At 36.0% G+C, this 17559-nt stretch overlaps 1 protein-coding gene across 3 annotated transcripts in view; it reads left to right on the top strand.

The window, feature by feature from the left end:
• The window catches only part of Nkain2 (sodium/potassium transporting ATPase interacting 2), a 1076406-nt gene that overhangs the window by 882562 nt on the left and 176285 nt on the right, over positions 1–17559 (top strand). For 2 of the 3 annotated variants that reach the window (XR_003842690.1, XM_021221051.2), the window contains exon 4: positions 3979–4179. The exons of the other annotated variant lie outside the window; for it this stretch is intronic. Coding sequence is in view for 1 of the 2 variants with exons in the window: in XM_021221051.2 (XP_021076710.1) it covers positions 3979–4179 (201 nt within the window). In the remaining variant the exon portion in view is untranslated. The remainder of the gene's footprint in view (positions 1–3978; positions 4180–17559) is intronic. 3 annotated transcript variants of the gene reach the window in all.

Below are 17559 nucleotides of genomic sequence, written 5' to 3'. Positions count from 1 at the left end.
GGGGGGATAGGGAACTTTCGGGATAGCATTTGAAATGTAAATAAAGAAAATAATAATATATAAATAAATAAATTTTAAAAAATAGATACAGCAGAACACAGGTAAACAACTTAAAGCCCATAAAGAGGAAACACAAAAATCCCTTAAAGAAAAATGGGAAAACATAACAAAACAGGTGAAGGAATTGAACAAAAGCATCTAGGATCTAAAAATGGAAATAAAAACAATAAAAAAATCACAAAGGGCGACAACCCTGAAGATAGAAAACCTAGGAAAGATATCAGGAGTCATAGATACAAGCATCACCAACAGAATACAAGAGATAGAAGAGAAAATCTTAGGTGCAGAAGATACCATAGAAAACGTTGACACAACTGTCAAAGAAAATGCAAAATACAAAAAGATCCTAACCCAAAACATCCAGCAAATCTACTACATAATGAGAAGACTAAACCTAAGGATAATATGTATAGAAGAGAGTGAAGATTCTCAACTTAAATGGCCAGTCAATATCTTCAACAAAATTATAGAAGAAAACTTTCCTAACCTAAAGAAAGAGATGCCCATGAACATACAAGAAGCCTAGAGAACTCCAAATAGATTGGACCAGAAAAGAAATTCCTCCTACCGCCTAACAGTCAAAACACTAAATGCATAAAACAAAGAAAGAATATTAAAAGCAGTAAGGGAAAAAGGTCAAATAAGATATAAAGGCAGACCTATTATAATTATACCAGACTTCACACCAGAGACTATGAAAGCCAGAAGATCCTGGGTAGATGTCATACAGACCCCAAGAGAATACAAATGCCACCCCAGACTACTATACCCAGCAAAACTCTCAATTACCATAGATGGAGAAACCAAGATATTACATAGCAAAACCAAATGTACACAGTATCTTTCCACAAATTCAGACCTACAAAGGAAAACTCCAACACAAGGAGGGAAACTCTACCCTAGAAAAAAACAAGAAAGTAATCTTCTTTCAACAAACCCAAAAGAAGATGGCCACACAAACATAAAAATAACATAAAAAATAACAGGAAGCAACAATCACTATTCCTTAATATCTCTTAACATCAATGGACTCTAATAAAAAGATATAGACTAACATACTGGATACATAAACAGGACCCAGCATTTTGATGCATACAGAAAATGCACTTCAATGTGAAAGACAAACACTACCTCAGAATAAAGACTGGAAAACAGTTTTCCAAGCAAATGGTCCCTAGAAACAAGCTATGGTGGATAAAATTGACTTTCAACCAAAAGTTATCAAAAAAGATAAGGAAGGGCACTTCATACTCATCAAAGTAAAATCTACCAAGAAGAGCTTTCAGTTCTGAACATCTATGCTCCAAAGGCAAGTGCACCCACATTCATAAAAGAAACTTTACGAACCTCGAAGCACACACTGCACCTCACTCAATAATAGTGGGAGACTTCAACACCACACTCTCACCAATGGACAGATCATGGAAACAGAAACTAAACAAAGACAGTGGAACTAACAGAAGTTATGAAATAAATGGATTTAATAGATATCTGTAGAATATTTCATCTTAAATCAAAACAATATACCTTCTTCTCAGCACCTCACGGTACCTTCTCCAAAATTGACCATATTATTGGTCAAAAAACAGACCTCAACAGATATAAAAAGATTGACCCAATCCATGCATCCTATCAGATCACTATGGATTAAGGCTGATCTTCAATAGCAACAAAAACAAGAGAAAACCCACACATACACGGAAGGTGAACGATGCTCCTCTCAGTGATAACTTGGTCAAGGAAGAAATAAAGAAAGAAATTAAAGACTTTTTTAGAATTTAATGAAAATGAAGGTACAACATACCCAAACTTAAGGGACACAATGAAAGCAGTGCTAAGAGGGAAACACATAGCTGTCCAAAAAGAAACTGGAGAGAGCATACACTAGCAGCTTAACAGCACACCTGAAATCTCTAGAACAAAAAGAAGCAAGTACACTAAAGAGGGGTAGATGGCAAACGCTGAGCAAAAATCAACCAAGTATAAACAAAAAGAACTATACAAAGAATCAACCAAACCAGGAGCTGATTCTTTGAGAAAATCAACTGCCAAATGGGCACAATTTTGCCTGCTTGTTAGGATTGTTGTACAGAGCAAATGGAAAAAGTCATGAAACATTGCTTGGATCTAGAATCTGGGGATTGCAAATATCACTGTGCAGTTTGCCAGTTGCCACTTTTGAGAAATTAGGAAGGACATTTTTCCTCAAGATAATGAGTCTCTTAACTTATAACTGATACGCTTGGTGCCAGTAGAAGAAATGGTCAACCAATTAATAGTGAAATTTTAAAATGACCAACAAATTGGGAAACAATCCATATGGCTTGATGATAAAAACTGAGCCATATTGGCTTTTTTATCCTCTATAGTTGAGGAACAGCCCCCCAAACAGGAAAACCACAAGAGGGACCCTATGACTGTTAAGCTATCAATGTAAACAGAGCCACTCATAAGTCCCGGTGTTGTTGATTTGGGTCATAATGTGTGTGATTGTCGTCCATTTATAGGCTATACTGTATTTCCCACGTTACAAAATGATAATGCCATAAGCAATCAACACAAGGGGTTCATAAAACTTTGATCAATTTCTTAGGATCTTTTTTTTTTTTTTACAATGTGTTGATTTGAATACATTGTATACTCAAAAACAGTGAGGTTTAAGCTCTTTCTAACCATTTAACTGTGGTTGATAGAACTAGAACAGCTAAGTCATTTACACAATGCCAATGTTTGGTTAAAAAACAACAACAACAACAAAAAAAAACCTTTTTCATGTCATCTATAGACTCAGAGGATGGAGAAGCAGTGTTTTTACCAAAGGCTGCCCATCTAGTCAGTTGTAGAACCATGTGAAGAACTTGATAAACAGTCAAATCCTTCTCCTCTTGAAAGCTTCCTAAATTGAAGATCCAGAATACAGGTCAGAATGTAAATTTTATCAAATGCCGTAGGGATTTTATCAGGTTTTTAGAGTTTAAGATTTGCAGAAAATATGATGTTATTCACTATATAATAAACATTCTTACTATTAAAAAAAGATGGAAGACAATGATTTGCTAATGTGGTTTCCCTTCTATACTCAAAAACTATGCATCTTTTTTTGTTTGGTTTGATTCAGTTTGGTTTGGTTTTGTTTTCTTTCTTTTTTTATTATTATTTTTTAACTTTTTAATAGTTCAGTTGTTATCTTCCTCCCAATCAGCCCTCTGACTATTCCTCATCCATTCCTCCTCCAAGAGGATGTCCCCACCCCCAACTCCCACCCCACCAGACCACCCCACTCCCTGGGGCCTCTTAATTGGACCACCTGCCATTTAATATAAGCGACATGAGCTTTTTAGAATTTTAGTATCTGCAGGGTTCTAGAACCAATCACATGTACACACTGGACCAACTTTTAGAAGAAAGGGAAAAAAACAAGTAATAGTGTATTTTACTATGAAAAGTTCTTAAAAATTCCTACCATTAGCCTCAACATTAAGATAAATGTAGTTAAGTTGCAATTCAGTTTGGGGAACTAAAATATGTAGAAAAAATAAGTATTTTGAGAGGAAAAAAGTGAGTCAGATTTATAATGGCATCAGTTTCACCAAATGGTATGGTTTAAATCCTTCAGGTCACAATGTTTTTAAATCCCAAAAAGAACCTTTATATATGATATAGTTCATTTAAATCATGAGTAATTTTTCTAAAAAGAATAAATAATAGTAATAATAATTAGACTGATAATATTATGGTCAGTCAAATCTTCAAAAGTATAATCTACATGCACATAATTACTTAAGCAGTTAAGTGCCTATAACATACACTAGGAGACAGGAAGGGACCTACCTCTTCCAACAAGAAATAGAAATAAGTCCATCCCAAATAAACTGATATCTATAGTCTTTCTCATCCTTACAAATTACCTTCTTGCAGGAAACAGACCTTATCCTGACATTTAATATTTCAATGCACCGATCTTGGTGGATGGAGAATGGACCAGGATGTATGGTGACATCTGTGACACCTGCCCCAGATTGGGCTCCAGAAGACCATCGGTACATCACTGTCTCAGGGTGTTTTCTGGACTACCAATACATAGAAGTGGCTCATAGTTCCCTCCAGATTGTTCTCGCAGTAAGTGTTGACAACAAACCACTCCTTCTAGTGTTTCTGGAATTCTTTATTTCTAGGCAAATTCCGTGTGCACAAGGACTGTATGTTGATGTGGAACATGTGTGGGTATTTTTTTTTTTGGTTTTCTGATTAATGGCATTTATAATAGGAATTTGCTTGATTAACCCAATTCTTAGCAAACCTGTGTATACCGCTTTTCATCAGCAATTGGCAAAGAGCCTTTGATATCCTCCAACCCATAAATATTTGATTATTTCATTGGTAGTAGACTCTTTTGTCTTAACTCAAAAGAAAGATTTCAATATTATATATATATATATATATATATATATATATATATATATATATATATATATATACTGTTAGCACAATTTTTTCTTCTTTTTGCATCTGTATTCTTTCAAGATTTCCCAGGTCTGTCACTTTTTATTCTCCCTCATTTTTCAGACCATTTCATGCTTTCTATAGAGTATACTTCTAGGTCTTAATGCTCTCATATTGTAACAATAAAGAACCCTCAATTTAGCAGGAGGCAGTGAGGTTATAAATTTCAACTTACCATTCCATATGCTTATGTTCTGCAAACAAGTTAATTCCATTCTTAGGACAAAGATTCAAGTAAAAACAATGCTTCATGAAGAAACGTAGGAACCCTAACTATGTGATTCTGTGAGATTTACAAAGCTGAAAACTTTCTTATGAGAGAATTCACATGTCTGTGTGAGGTCACAGAATCATACATATTTTCTTTAGATCCTATGTAGGCATATAATTGATGTGCACAAACTTAAACTGGTTAGCAACAAGTAAAACTAGATTTTTACCTTTCTTCAACTGCTTAGTGTGGGAGTAATATTAACTCAGAACTGAATAATAAGGAACAGTAAGTTATATGTAAAATAATATCAGTGTCTCTAGATTTAAAAAAAATAAATAAAACTTTATACCATGATAAAAGATATTGTAACTGGGCATGGCGGCGCATGAGTTTAATCTCAGCACTTAGAACACAGGGACAGGAGAATAAAAAACAAGTTCCCAAACAGACAGGCCTACAAAGAGAAAACTACTCTCTAAACAAACAAAAAGCAATGTAACAAAGAACAAAGAAAAACGTGATTTTAAAAATGACAGTATTGTGGTAGTAAACATTTTATAAACCTCTGTAATAAGGATCGTAGAACATGGGTGGTGGCTCTAGTCTATATTTGGGAGCTACCTCAGGATTTTGAGTCCAAGGTGATTGTGAGCTATATCCCTAGACAATATCTCAAAAATCTTCAGGCACCCTGGCTTCCAGGGATCCTGTTCTCAAAAACAAAGCCGGTCAGCATAGGCAGAGATTCAGCAAAGTTAAGCAGTTAATGTTCTAACTAACAACAACATGAACTGTTCTCTTTCATTGCTCCAACCCAAACATGTTTTCATTGAAGAAAGTCTTTGGTGACAGTTTTATTAGGGAATTAAGGTGAGTCAGCAATGATGGCTTTATATTCTTCAAAGTCTAATAAAGTAGAATCTCATGAGAAAAGTAAAATACTGGAATTAGGAGACAGATAAAATGCCTTCACAAAGATAAGTTAGAGAGGGGATTTAAACAAACTACACCTCATATGTAAACTATCTTATCATTTGTACTAAACCTATAATTTGGCAAAATTCCACCTGCATTCAAAGATAATATGAAGATATAATTTATGTGCATGGGTATTTATAAATAATCACTTTTTGAAAGCTATTTGCATTTGTGTTAAGTGTGCATGTAACTACAACCACTACTTTATTAAAACCTATTTAAGATTTTACATGCAGAGACATTTTGCATACAAGGGTGACATACTATTCAAAGACATATATATTATACAGTAATACACAGAACACCTTTAAGGACATGTGTACATAATGCAAAGAAGATAAAATGCCTCTCAGAGTTGCTGCAATTGGCATCTCATTTTGCCTGTCTACACTGTCTCCAGAATGGAGAACTGGCATCCTCAACTTTCCCGTTTTCAGTAGCAACTCCTTTGAGGACAGCAACTCTTCTCAGCTCTGACTGTGGTAGAGATCAGAATAGTTAGGAGGTACATGATTTAGTTCTCTACATTTTCTGCCTTTGGGCTTGCTGTTGTTTAGCCAGTTTTGGGCTTAAAAAAAAAAAGTGTCTGCTATTCCCCTAAGGGCTACAATTTTCTGTACCTTATGAACACATTTTCCTCTGGTCATTATGATCACTTTTGTAGTAATGATTAAAGAATAAAACGCTGCCTTGAATATCTCTGTTCTTCCCCACTGAGTCACACATATCATTCTTCAGACAATCAAATATTCAGTTAAATTCACTGTAGTAAACAGTTCCTGATATTTGGCCCTGTTGACTTCTGGAGAAACAGAGATCTGAATCTATATTCTTGAGGATGTCACAACAAAAATGGAAGCAGACTCTTGATGGTACTAACCTAGTGGAGGTAGAAAACATCAGATGTAGCAAGAATATATTTTATGCAATCTGGGGCATAATTTTGCTTCTTACTCTCATCCCATATTCAGCAAAGTCAGCTACACTCTGTCACTTGTCTTTGAAGTTGGCTTCTAGGATGTCTGACTCAAACCTGCTTCCACATTCCCTGCTCTTCCAGTTGTTGCTCCTGATTAATTCCAAATCTCTCCTTTTATTCTGCCATGGCTCAGCCTTTCTTTCACAAATTCCTGGAACCCCCAAATGCTTGTTGCCCCATTGTTAGGTTTTCTGCCAATCAACTTCTGACTGATTTTGGAAGGAGCTTTCACAAAGCCCAAATTTGGATTACATGCATAGATATCTCCCATCAACATCCAAAGAAAGACAAGAATAATACCCCTATAATTGAGTAGAGGGACTATTAATCACACAGCATCCAGCTGAGCAGAAAAACAGGCAGAAAACCCTAATGATGAGCCAGGTGTCAGTCTTCTAGCTTCCCATTCCTCTGTTGAGTTCAATAAGCATACAGGTGTATGCAGTTTTAATAAAACTGCAAAAAGAATGTTTTTCAAATACCCACATTTGCAAAACACATTAACTATGTGTAGGGAGAACAAGAAGGAGATCATCGTCGGAAGTGTTTTTGTATGACAAACAGATTCAGACAATTGCTTAAGCAGTGTGTGACTGGTAAAGCAAAGAATAGAAAACATGCTCACATTAATCCATCCTTGTGACCATGTAACCATCCTTTGAGACAGCAGAACAGGTTTAAAGCCTTTTATTCACATATATAGTGGTTAAAAGAGAGTGGCTATATTCTAACATTTAAGGAGGGAAAACAACCTTCTACATGAATGCTGTTTCTACCTGATGAGTAATGGATTCCTGAAATCCAAAACTCTAGAGTCTGTCTGGGCAAAGAATCCTAAGATTGATTAGCTACATCTCCCACAGGGGAGAAGAGTTGGTGTCCATGAGCTTCACATTCATGCACAAATTAGCTTCACTCCTATAAGCAACACCATGGATAAATATATATATCATACATAAATGTTATTTTAAGAGAAATGGGTTATTGCCATAATGTCAGTAACTATATTTATTGAAATTATGTTAGAATTAAAAAAAAAAACTCACTGGAAAACAAAGCCAGTTAGCCATTTGTTTCTGTAGCCACATCCAGAGAATCAATATTTCTAAATTTAATATAAACCTCAGCAACCAAAATTGCCTGCCTTTCTTTTCCTTTATTTCCTTTACATCTGACACACTTCTAAATTTATGTCACCTTGATGATTATTCTTTTAGAAGTCTAGCAAAGAATATTGGTTAAAAGGTAAATAAGCTTAGTACTTCCCAAAGTCATTAGAGGTGTCTTAGAAACCATACACAAATTAGCAGGGATTCAGAAAGACTTTAAGAAATGCTTTCATACTGATATATGGCTCTCAACTAAAAATATAGCAGTTGTCTTGTCAGACACATCATTCTTGTTCATAAAACTCTGTGCTGCATAGTGTATATGAAATCACTATTCAGCAGATTAGAGTTAATTAAAAAGTAATAAGTGAAATATGTTTACTTCAGATCAGTGAGTCCCGGCTATTCCAATTACTGTAGATTAATAATTTGCATTTGACATTTGTTGCACTGATATATCTAGGAACATCAGGAATGCGGGAACTTAACTATTTTGGAACACTCCACTCCACCCAGGATTATTAGTCTGTGCTGGAGTATTTCCTGAGAAATGGCAATTTGCCAATGTGCATTGTACACAAATGCATAGGTTTAATATTGTGCATGCTGCAATTTATGTCTCCTTTAATCTGTAAACACTTATTTACATTGATTTGATTATTAAAGCTTTGGGTCCTAATGTTCATGCCACTAGAATATTGCTGGGAAATATGTACTAAGTTTTATAGGAATGGCTTAAAAGGGATGGCCAGGGATGTGGAATAAGCCAGTTCTTAGAACTATATTTGGAATCCATATGGTTGTCATGGGAATATCATTTTATACCTATTAAAGTGGAAAAATAAGAAATACTTTTCTATTTTCTTCTTCTTTTTTATAATTTTATTTTAAAACAGAGTCTTATTCTGTAGGCCAGAAGAGTCCTAGACTCCAGGCCATCCACCTGTTCATGCTCCCAGGTGCTGGAATTACAGTTGTGAGCCATATGCCATGACATTTACCTAAACAGAGTTACTTATACAAAGAGTAAATTTGATTTGTCTGATGTGTTTCAGAGTATTTATCCATTTATAGAATGATTTTTATTTTACAAAGGAAACAAAGTATATCTATAACTCTAAAACTTCTTAAAAAATAACTCAGGGCACATATTTTATTTTTTATTATTTTTATTTTTTAATTAATTTATTTTTTACACTCCATATTTTATTCACCCCCATCCACCCTCCAACTGTTCCACATCCTATACCTCCTCCCCACCCTTCCCTCCATGGGGATGCCCCCATACCCTCCACCCTACCTGACCTCTAAACTCCCTGGGGCCTCCAGTCTCTTGAGGATTAGATGCATCATCTCTGAATGAACAGAGACCTGGAAGTCCTCTACTGTATGTGTGTTGGGGGCCTCATATCAGCTGGTGTATGCTGCCTGATTGGTGGTCCAGTGTTTGAGAGATCTCTGGGGTACAGATTAATTGAGACTCCTACAGAATTGACCTTCTCCTCAGCTTCTTTCACCCTTCCCTAATTCCACAACAGGGGTTAGCTGCTTTTATTTATTGGTTGGGTGCAAATATCTGCATATGACTCTTTCAGCTGCTTGTTGGGTCTTTCAGAGGGCAGTCATGATAGGTCCCTTTTTTGTGAATACTCCACAGCCTCAGTAATAGTGTCAGGCTTGGGATGTCCCCTTGAGCTGAATCCCACTTTGGGACTGTCACTGGACCTTCTTTTCCTCAGGCTCCCCTCCATTTCCATCCCTGTAATTCTTTCAGACAGGAACAATTATGGGTCAGAGATGTGACTGTGGGATGGCAACCCATCCCTCACATGATTCCCTGACTTCCTGCTAGAGGTGGCTATAAGTTCCCTCTCCCTACTGTCAGACACTTCATCAAAGGGCCCTTCCTTTGAGCCCTGAGAGTTTCTCACCTCCCAGGTCTCTAGTGCATTCTAGAGGGTCCCTCCAACCTCCTATCTCCAGAGGTTCACTGTTTTCATTCTTACTGTTGACCCTCAGGGCTTCATTCCTTTTCCCTCATCCAATACCAGATCAGGTTCCTCTCTACCCCACACCCCACCCCACCCCTGTCCACTTTCCCTCCCAGGTCCCTCCCTCCCTCCTCACATCTGATTGCTTTCTTCTTTTTTTTTTCTTTTTTTTTAATTATTATTATTTTCTTTATTTACATTTCAAATGCTATCCCGAAAGTTCCCTATACCCCTACCCACCCACTCCCACTACTTGGCCCTGGCCTTCCCCTGTGCTGGGTCATATAAAGTTTACAAGACCCAGGGGCCTCTCTTCCCAATGATGGCCTATTAGGCCATCTTCTGCTACATATGCAGCTAGAGACATGAGCTCAGGGGGTACTGGTTAGTTCATATTGTTGTTGCACCTACAGGGTAGCCCCCCCCCCAACTCCTTGGGTACTTTCTCTCCTCCATTGGGGGCCCTGTGTTCCATCCAATAGCTGGCTGTGAGCATCCACTTCTGTGTTTGCCAGGCACTGGCATAGCCTCACAAGTGGTCGCTATATCAGGGTCCCTTCAGCAGAATCTTGCTGGCATGTGCATTAGTATCTGGGTTTGGTGACTGATGATGGGATGGATTTCCGGATGGAGTAGTCTCTGGATAGTCCATACTTTCATCTTTGATTGCTTTCTTCTCTCTCCCAAATGGGACTGAGGTGTCCTCACTTGGGCACTTCACCTTGTTGCCATTTTAGAGTTCTCTGGACTGTATCTTTAATATTCTGTACTTTTTTTTTCTTCTAATATCCACTTATTAGTGAGTACACACCGTGCATGTCCTTTGGGGTCTGAGTTACCTCACGCAGGATGATATTTTCTGGTTTCATTCATTTGCCTGCAAAACTCAGGATGGTCTAGTTATTAATAGTGTAAATGAATCACCTTTTCTGTATACATTCTTCTGTCCTGGGACATCTAGGTTGTGTCCAGCTTCTGGCACATATTTTAAATTAACTAAACATTATATTATATAAAATGACACAAATACGGAGTCAGTAATCTGTCAACATTTACAAACATTTTAATTTAATCAAGATGGATTCCTCTAAGAGATTCTGGAGCATGATTAATAGCTGTTCATTAGATCTTTGTCATGTTTTTGATTCATTTCCCAGAAATTGTTGCAAATTGAGCAATTTCCATTTTTTTCCTTTATTGAAGTAGAAGGAAAACCTAATAGATTTGACAGTTGGCAGGTTATTTGAAATGATTTTTGTAATAGAGAATTGTAAATTGTGGCATGCAGTTTAGAATAAGTTACATAAATTGGGTAACAACGTACAAAATGTACTCACTACTTTGATATTTAAAAACAAGACTTTTTAGTGCATATAAGTAAGCAATATACTAAAATATGAATCATTTCTAGCCATATCATTCTAGTATTAATAGCAAATTTATTTCAAATAAAAATTTAATTTGCCCTTAATAGCATTTCATCGATGTTTATTATAAATTGTATTGTTTTGATGAGTTGTGTGAAATTACAACTATAACTATAAGTCACATGCAAATACATATTTTCATGAAGACAGAAAAAAGTCAAATTTAAATTTATGTATGTTAATATAATATGAAAAACAAATTATAAATATGTATATTGATTCAATGTAAAGTAGTATAAAATAATAAGCAAATGAAAACCAAATAAATAAACTTATTTTATTAGGCCAAAATTCTATGAAAATAGTGAGGGAGAACTGTGTATTCAAAAAGAAAATTAACTCTATAAAACCTCTTGATGATTTTTCATTTTTCACACATTATGTTTTGATCACATTCTTTCTCCTTCTCCAAATTCTCCCAGATCTATCTGACTCTCCATATACCTTCATGTTCTTTCTTACTCTATTTTTTTTAAAAAAGAACAGACAGAGACACACACACACTCATGTGTACACATGTACACACACACACAGACACACACACACACAGACACACACACACACACACACACACACACATGGAGTCTATGTTGTGGTCCATTCTGTGTTGGTCAGCTGCTCCTGAGCATGAGGCCTGCTTTGAGTGTGGTGAATACACCCAGAGTCACTCCACTGAGGAATGTACCAGAGTCACTCCACTGAGGAATGTACCAGAGTCACTCCACTGAGGAATGTACATGTATGTTTGACTCACTCCACTGAGGAATGTACATGTATGTTTGACTCACTCCACTGAGGAATGTACATGTTGGACTCACTCCACTGAGTAACGTACATGTATGTTTGATTCACTCCACTGAGGAATGTACGTGTTGGACTGGGCATGCTACTTTGTACCTATTTTCCCTTTTCCATGCTTAGATTTTTGTCTGACAAACTTGTACAGGGTTTGTGTGTGCTGTCTTGGTGAGTTTGTGGCTGCATCAGTTTCATGTGCCTGGAAAAGTTTCGAAAACCTCTGGTTCTTACAATATTTCATTCAGCAATAGTGTTTTACCATCAGTTTGTGGAGGATAACCAATAGCATTGGAATTAGCTTATAATGTTTGAGGTGGGGGTTCTAGGAGATCCCTTTGCCCAACAACTATAAATGATACAACTCATCCTTGGCATTGAAGGTTTTATTTAATAGCATATGGCATCTAGTTCAAAACTTTTCTCCTCCATTGTATGGTAACACCATCAATTTTATATAATATTTATATATTACATATTATTTATATATTAATTATATATTACATATCTTAGGTGGTGTTACCATATAATGGTATTAAAATTATATAATATACAATAATATATATGTATACATATGTGTATATGATACACACACATATATATATTCTGATTGGGGTAAGATGAAATCTCAAGTAAGTTTGAATTTGCAGATAGTTTACCATCTCTGTTCCTTCTTTGGAGAACTGTCTGTTGAATTCTATACAACATTTTTCATTGGGTTGTTTGTATTTTTTATATCCAGTGGTTTTGAGTTATTTTTTCCCATGCCTGCCTGTTTGTTTACTCATTTGTACATCGCAGATACTAACCCTCTATCTGAAATACAATTGTGGTCTATCTTGTCTATTTATTTTTAGCTTTTTGTACATATAAATACAATTGGTAAAGATTTGTTCCCATTTGATGGGCTGTCTCATTGCTAGAATGATGGTGTCTTTTGCTATACAGAAGTTTTTAAGTTTCAGGAAGTCTTACAGTCTTTACCATCAGAAAATCCTTTCCTATGCCAATGAATTTGAATATATTCTCTACTTTCTCTTCTATAAATTCAGGGTATCTTGTCTTATGTTGGGGTCCTTAATTTATTTGGATGTTGAGAAGGGTGATAGATATGTGTCTATTTTCATTCTTCTATGTCTAACTATTCAGTTTCAGCAGCAACATTTGTAGCAAAATGCTATCTTTCCTCCAGTGTATAGTCATCAGCTGTTGGCCACTCCCAAGTTATTTGTGACAATAGTTAATTTGTGACATGGTTAGTGGTTCTGTGTCATAAAGTATGTTCCTTTGCCTATCTGAATGTCTTGGTATTTTTATAATGCTTCCCTTTTTGTCTCAATATTATTACTTTGAAACTTCTCTCTCTACCATTTGATTAATTTAACTTAATGTTTATCAATCTTATAGATTTCTTTCTTTATTAAAACAATTTTTATTAGATATTTCTTCATTTACATTTCAAATGCTATCCTGAAAGTTCCCTATAGACTCCCCACCCCCCGCCCTGCCCCTCAACTCACCCACTCCTGCTTCCTGGCCCTGGCATTCCCCTGTACTGGGGCATATAATCTTTGCAAGACAAAGGGCCTCTCCTCCCAATGATGACCAACTAGGCCATCTTCTACTACATATGCAGCTAGAGTCAAGAGCTCTGAGGGTACTGCTTAGTTGATATTGTTGTTCCACCTATAGAGTTGCAGACCCCTTCAGCTCCTTGGGTACTTTCTCTAGCTCCTCCATTGGGGGCCCTGTATTCCATCCAATAGATGACTGTGAGCAACTGCTTGATTTCTTTCAAACAACCACCTTTCACTTCATTGATTCTTTGTGAGTTTTTTGCATGTGTGTGTGGTTTTTGTTTTTTGGGGTTTTTTTTGGATTTTTGGTTTTTTGGTTTTTTGGTTTTTTGGGTTTTTGGTTTTATTGAGACAGGGTTTCTCTGAGTAGCCCTGACTGTCCTAGAACTCACTCTGTAGACCAGGCTGGCCTGAAACTCAGAAATTCGCTGGCCTCTGCCTCCCAAGTGCTGGGATTAAAGCCATATGCCACCAAGCCTGGCCTTTGTGTTGTTTTTGTCGTTGCTTCTATTCCATCAGTTTCAGGCATAACTTTACTTTTTTTCTATCTATTCTTTAGTGGTATTAGTTCTCCTTGTTTTTCTAAAGCATTCACATGCATCATTAATTTATTAACACCTTTCTAGATTATTTTTCAATGTAAATGCTAAGGCTATTAATTTTTCTTTTAGAACTGCCTTCATTGTGTCTTATAATGTTGCATTTTCATTTTCATTCTGTTTCTAAAAGGTTGTGATTTCCTTCTTGATTTCTTCTTGATCTAATTTTCATTCATTTGGTAAGTTCTTTAGCTTCCATAAGTTTATATACTTTTTGCTGTTTTTATTATTGGTGATATTCAATTTTAATTCACAGAAGACAGATTGGATGGAGGGCATTATTTTAATTTCCCTAAATTTTTCCAGACTTACTTTGTGTCTTAATATGTGGTCAATGTTAAAGAAAGTTCCATAGGCTACTGCAAAGCAAGTACAATCTTTAGTATTTGAGTGGAATGTTTGGGGTGCCTACATCATTATAATATTATTTAGCTCCAGAGTATATCTGTTTACATTTTGCTTTTATGACCTACTTATTGATGAGTTAAAGGTATTGAAGTCACCCACCATCACTATGTATGGGTCTTACCTAAAGCAGTATTTCTTTCATAAAATTGGTTGTCCTTGCATTTGATACATAAAAGTTTATAACTGTAATATCTATTCTCTTGGGTGTTTTTATAATGAGTATGTTCTATCCTTCCCTATCTCTCCAGATTAGCTTTGACTTAGTATCTACATATCAGATATTAAAGTAGCTATGCATACTTATTTCTTTCTCATTTGCTTTTAATACCATTTCCATCCTCTTCACTAAGGTAGTTTCAATACTTGCTAGTGAAGTGTGTTTCATGGAGGCAGAAGAAAGATGGGTTCTGCTTTCTAAACAAATCTGCTGGTCTATGCCTTTCCATTGAGGAAAATGTAATTATTAATATTGAGTATTAATATTAGCAGTGTTTATTAATTTCTATTATTTTGCTGTTGTTACAGACCTCTTTTGTTTGTGATTTGTTCCTGTGTATACTTTGGTTTATTTAACTTTCTCTTCAAACCCAAATTTTCCTTCTAGAAGACCTGGGTTAGAGGTTAGAAATTGATTATATTTTTGTCATGAAATGTTTGTCTTTCTTCTTTGATTGTGATTAATACTTTTATGTGGTATAGTAGTCTAAGCTGGTATCTCCAATCTTTTCAGAGCTTATATAATGTCTATATAGGCTTCTATTTTTGGCTTTTGAAGTCTTTTATTGAAAATTAAAATGTCTTCAGTAAGTCTGCTCTTATATATGGTCTAGTCTTTTAATATCCTTTTGATATTCTATATGTTTATTGTTTTGATAATTATGCATCATGAGGAATTTCTTTTTTGGAACTATCTACTTGCCGTTCTTGTACCTTCAAAGGTTTTTCTTTCTTTTGATTTGGAAAATTTTATTCATGGTTTGTTTAAAATAATTTCTGGATCTTTGACTGGGTCTCTTCTCTTTCCTCTGTATCTGTTACTTATAGGTTTGGTCTTTCCATAGTGTCCTAGATAGTCTGGATGTTTTGTAGCTGCCTTTTTTAGACTTAACATTTTGTTTGACTGAGCTATCTATTTATTCTATCTTGTTTTTGAGACCTGAAATTCTCTCTTCTACTTCATTTAGTTTTGAGTTTTTCCTTTCAGGGGTACTTTTGTACTGTTTTGTTTTCTGATCTTTTCGCTTTGACTATTATTTAAGTTTGCATTTCATTTAGTCATTCTATTTCCTGTTAAATTTTATTTTTCTAACTAGAATATTTTTTGTTATTTAATTCAATTAGTTATGTTTCCAAGATCTTTCTTGAGTCATGTATTTGTGACTTCTTAAAGATCTCTGAACATATTCATAATTGTTTATTTGAAGTCTTCATCTTATGCTTCAGCTAAATTGCTTTTCTCGGGGAAAATAACCAGAGTTGCTAGTCTCTGGATAAAGCATATTGTCTTAGTTGTTTAGGCTGTGAATCTGTGGAATGATGTTTGATTTTTAGTCTTGGAGATCCTCTAGATTTCAAGGTTCATACTCTGACTGCTCTCAGACACAAAGTTCTCATTGGAACTCTAGGTTCAACCTCTAAATAGTCCTATGTCAGTCCAGTGGGTGAGGTAACTGTTAGGCAAGCATCTAAGGAAAGGAGACAGATATTGAAGGTCTCATAAGTAGTATTCAGGGTCCAGGTTTTTGGAGCATGGCAGAGGCAGAATAAGGGTTCCCCAAGTTTGGCCATATATGGCAGAAGATACCAAATGAATGGTGATGTGATAGAAGGAGGAGCTGAGGCATAAGTGGCATAAAGGCAAGAGGTATCCTAGAGAGACAAGGACGGGGAAGAATAAGAGGACAAGTATGGTGGCTGTGACTTCTTGGGAGAAAATAGGTCTGCAGAAGATATTTGTCACAAAACAAATTAAGATGGGCTGTGAGGAATCCTGAGGAGGGAAGTGAAGGAAGGAATAGGGGCATTTGTTTTTTAAACTCCAAACACTGATTTTAAAAATTAAGACTCAGAAGATTCTGGAGTGAATGCCTGCTAGGTCAGAAAGGCAGAGGAAGCACCGGCTGACCTTCATACTCCACTGATGTCCCAGGGAGGCACAGCCCTTTCTCCTTCTCCATGCTGTCTTAAATACCCTTCAACTGAATTTCCCTCCTTTCTATTTCCTTATGTTCACTACCTACATGTCTTGACCTATCAATGTCTTTATTTAATCCTGTTTACAGAAAGCTTTTTGAATTAAAGGTGTGTGCTAGGGCTGAGCTACACCACAAAAAGAAACAGGTTCACAATATTGGGATTGACAACATGATCAAATATCCTGCAACAGGGACTCTGGGATTACCACAAGGATGGCATCTGAATTCCAGGGGATGTATTAGGCTGAGGGGGCTGACTGAAATGTGGTGGGTGAGGACTATACTTCTGTTTTAAATAAAAGATTGTAAGTTACAAATGACACTACTGTGCAGAATAGTATATCTCAGTAATTGAAAACATGTCTAGCATTCCTGAATTCCTAAATCTTGATCTCTAACATAATTTCAAAAGAAACCACTGTAGAATTTAAATTAAATCAGATACACTTTCCTTTCTGTCCTCAACATATTTTTATCAATTATTTGTGAATTTCACATCATGCACCCCAATCAAATTGATTTCCTTGTGCTCCCATGTCCACCCTCTCCCCTTGTGACCTGCCCTGCCCAAAACAAAGAAGAAGAAGAAGAAGAAGAAGAAGAAGAAGAAGAAGAAGGAGGAGGAGGAGGAGAGAGAGAGAGAGAGAGAGAGAGAGAGAGAGAGAGAGAGAGAGAGAGAGAGACCGAGACCTTATTTTTAAGATACTTAAAACAATTAAAAAGT

The sequence above is a fragment of the Mus pahari genome, chromosome 21 (genome assembly GCF_900095145.1).
Source record: "Mus pahari chromosome 21, PAHARI_EIJ_v1.1, whole genome shotgun sequence".
In the NCBI taxonomy this organism is placed as follows: domain Eukaryota; kingdom Metazoa; phylum Chordata; class Mammalia; order Rodentia; family Muridae; genus Mus; species Mus pahari.
This window is presented reverse-complemented; position numbering and strand designations above follow the sequence as displayed.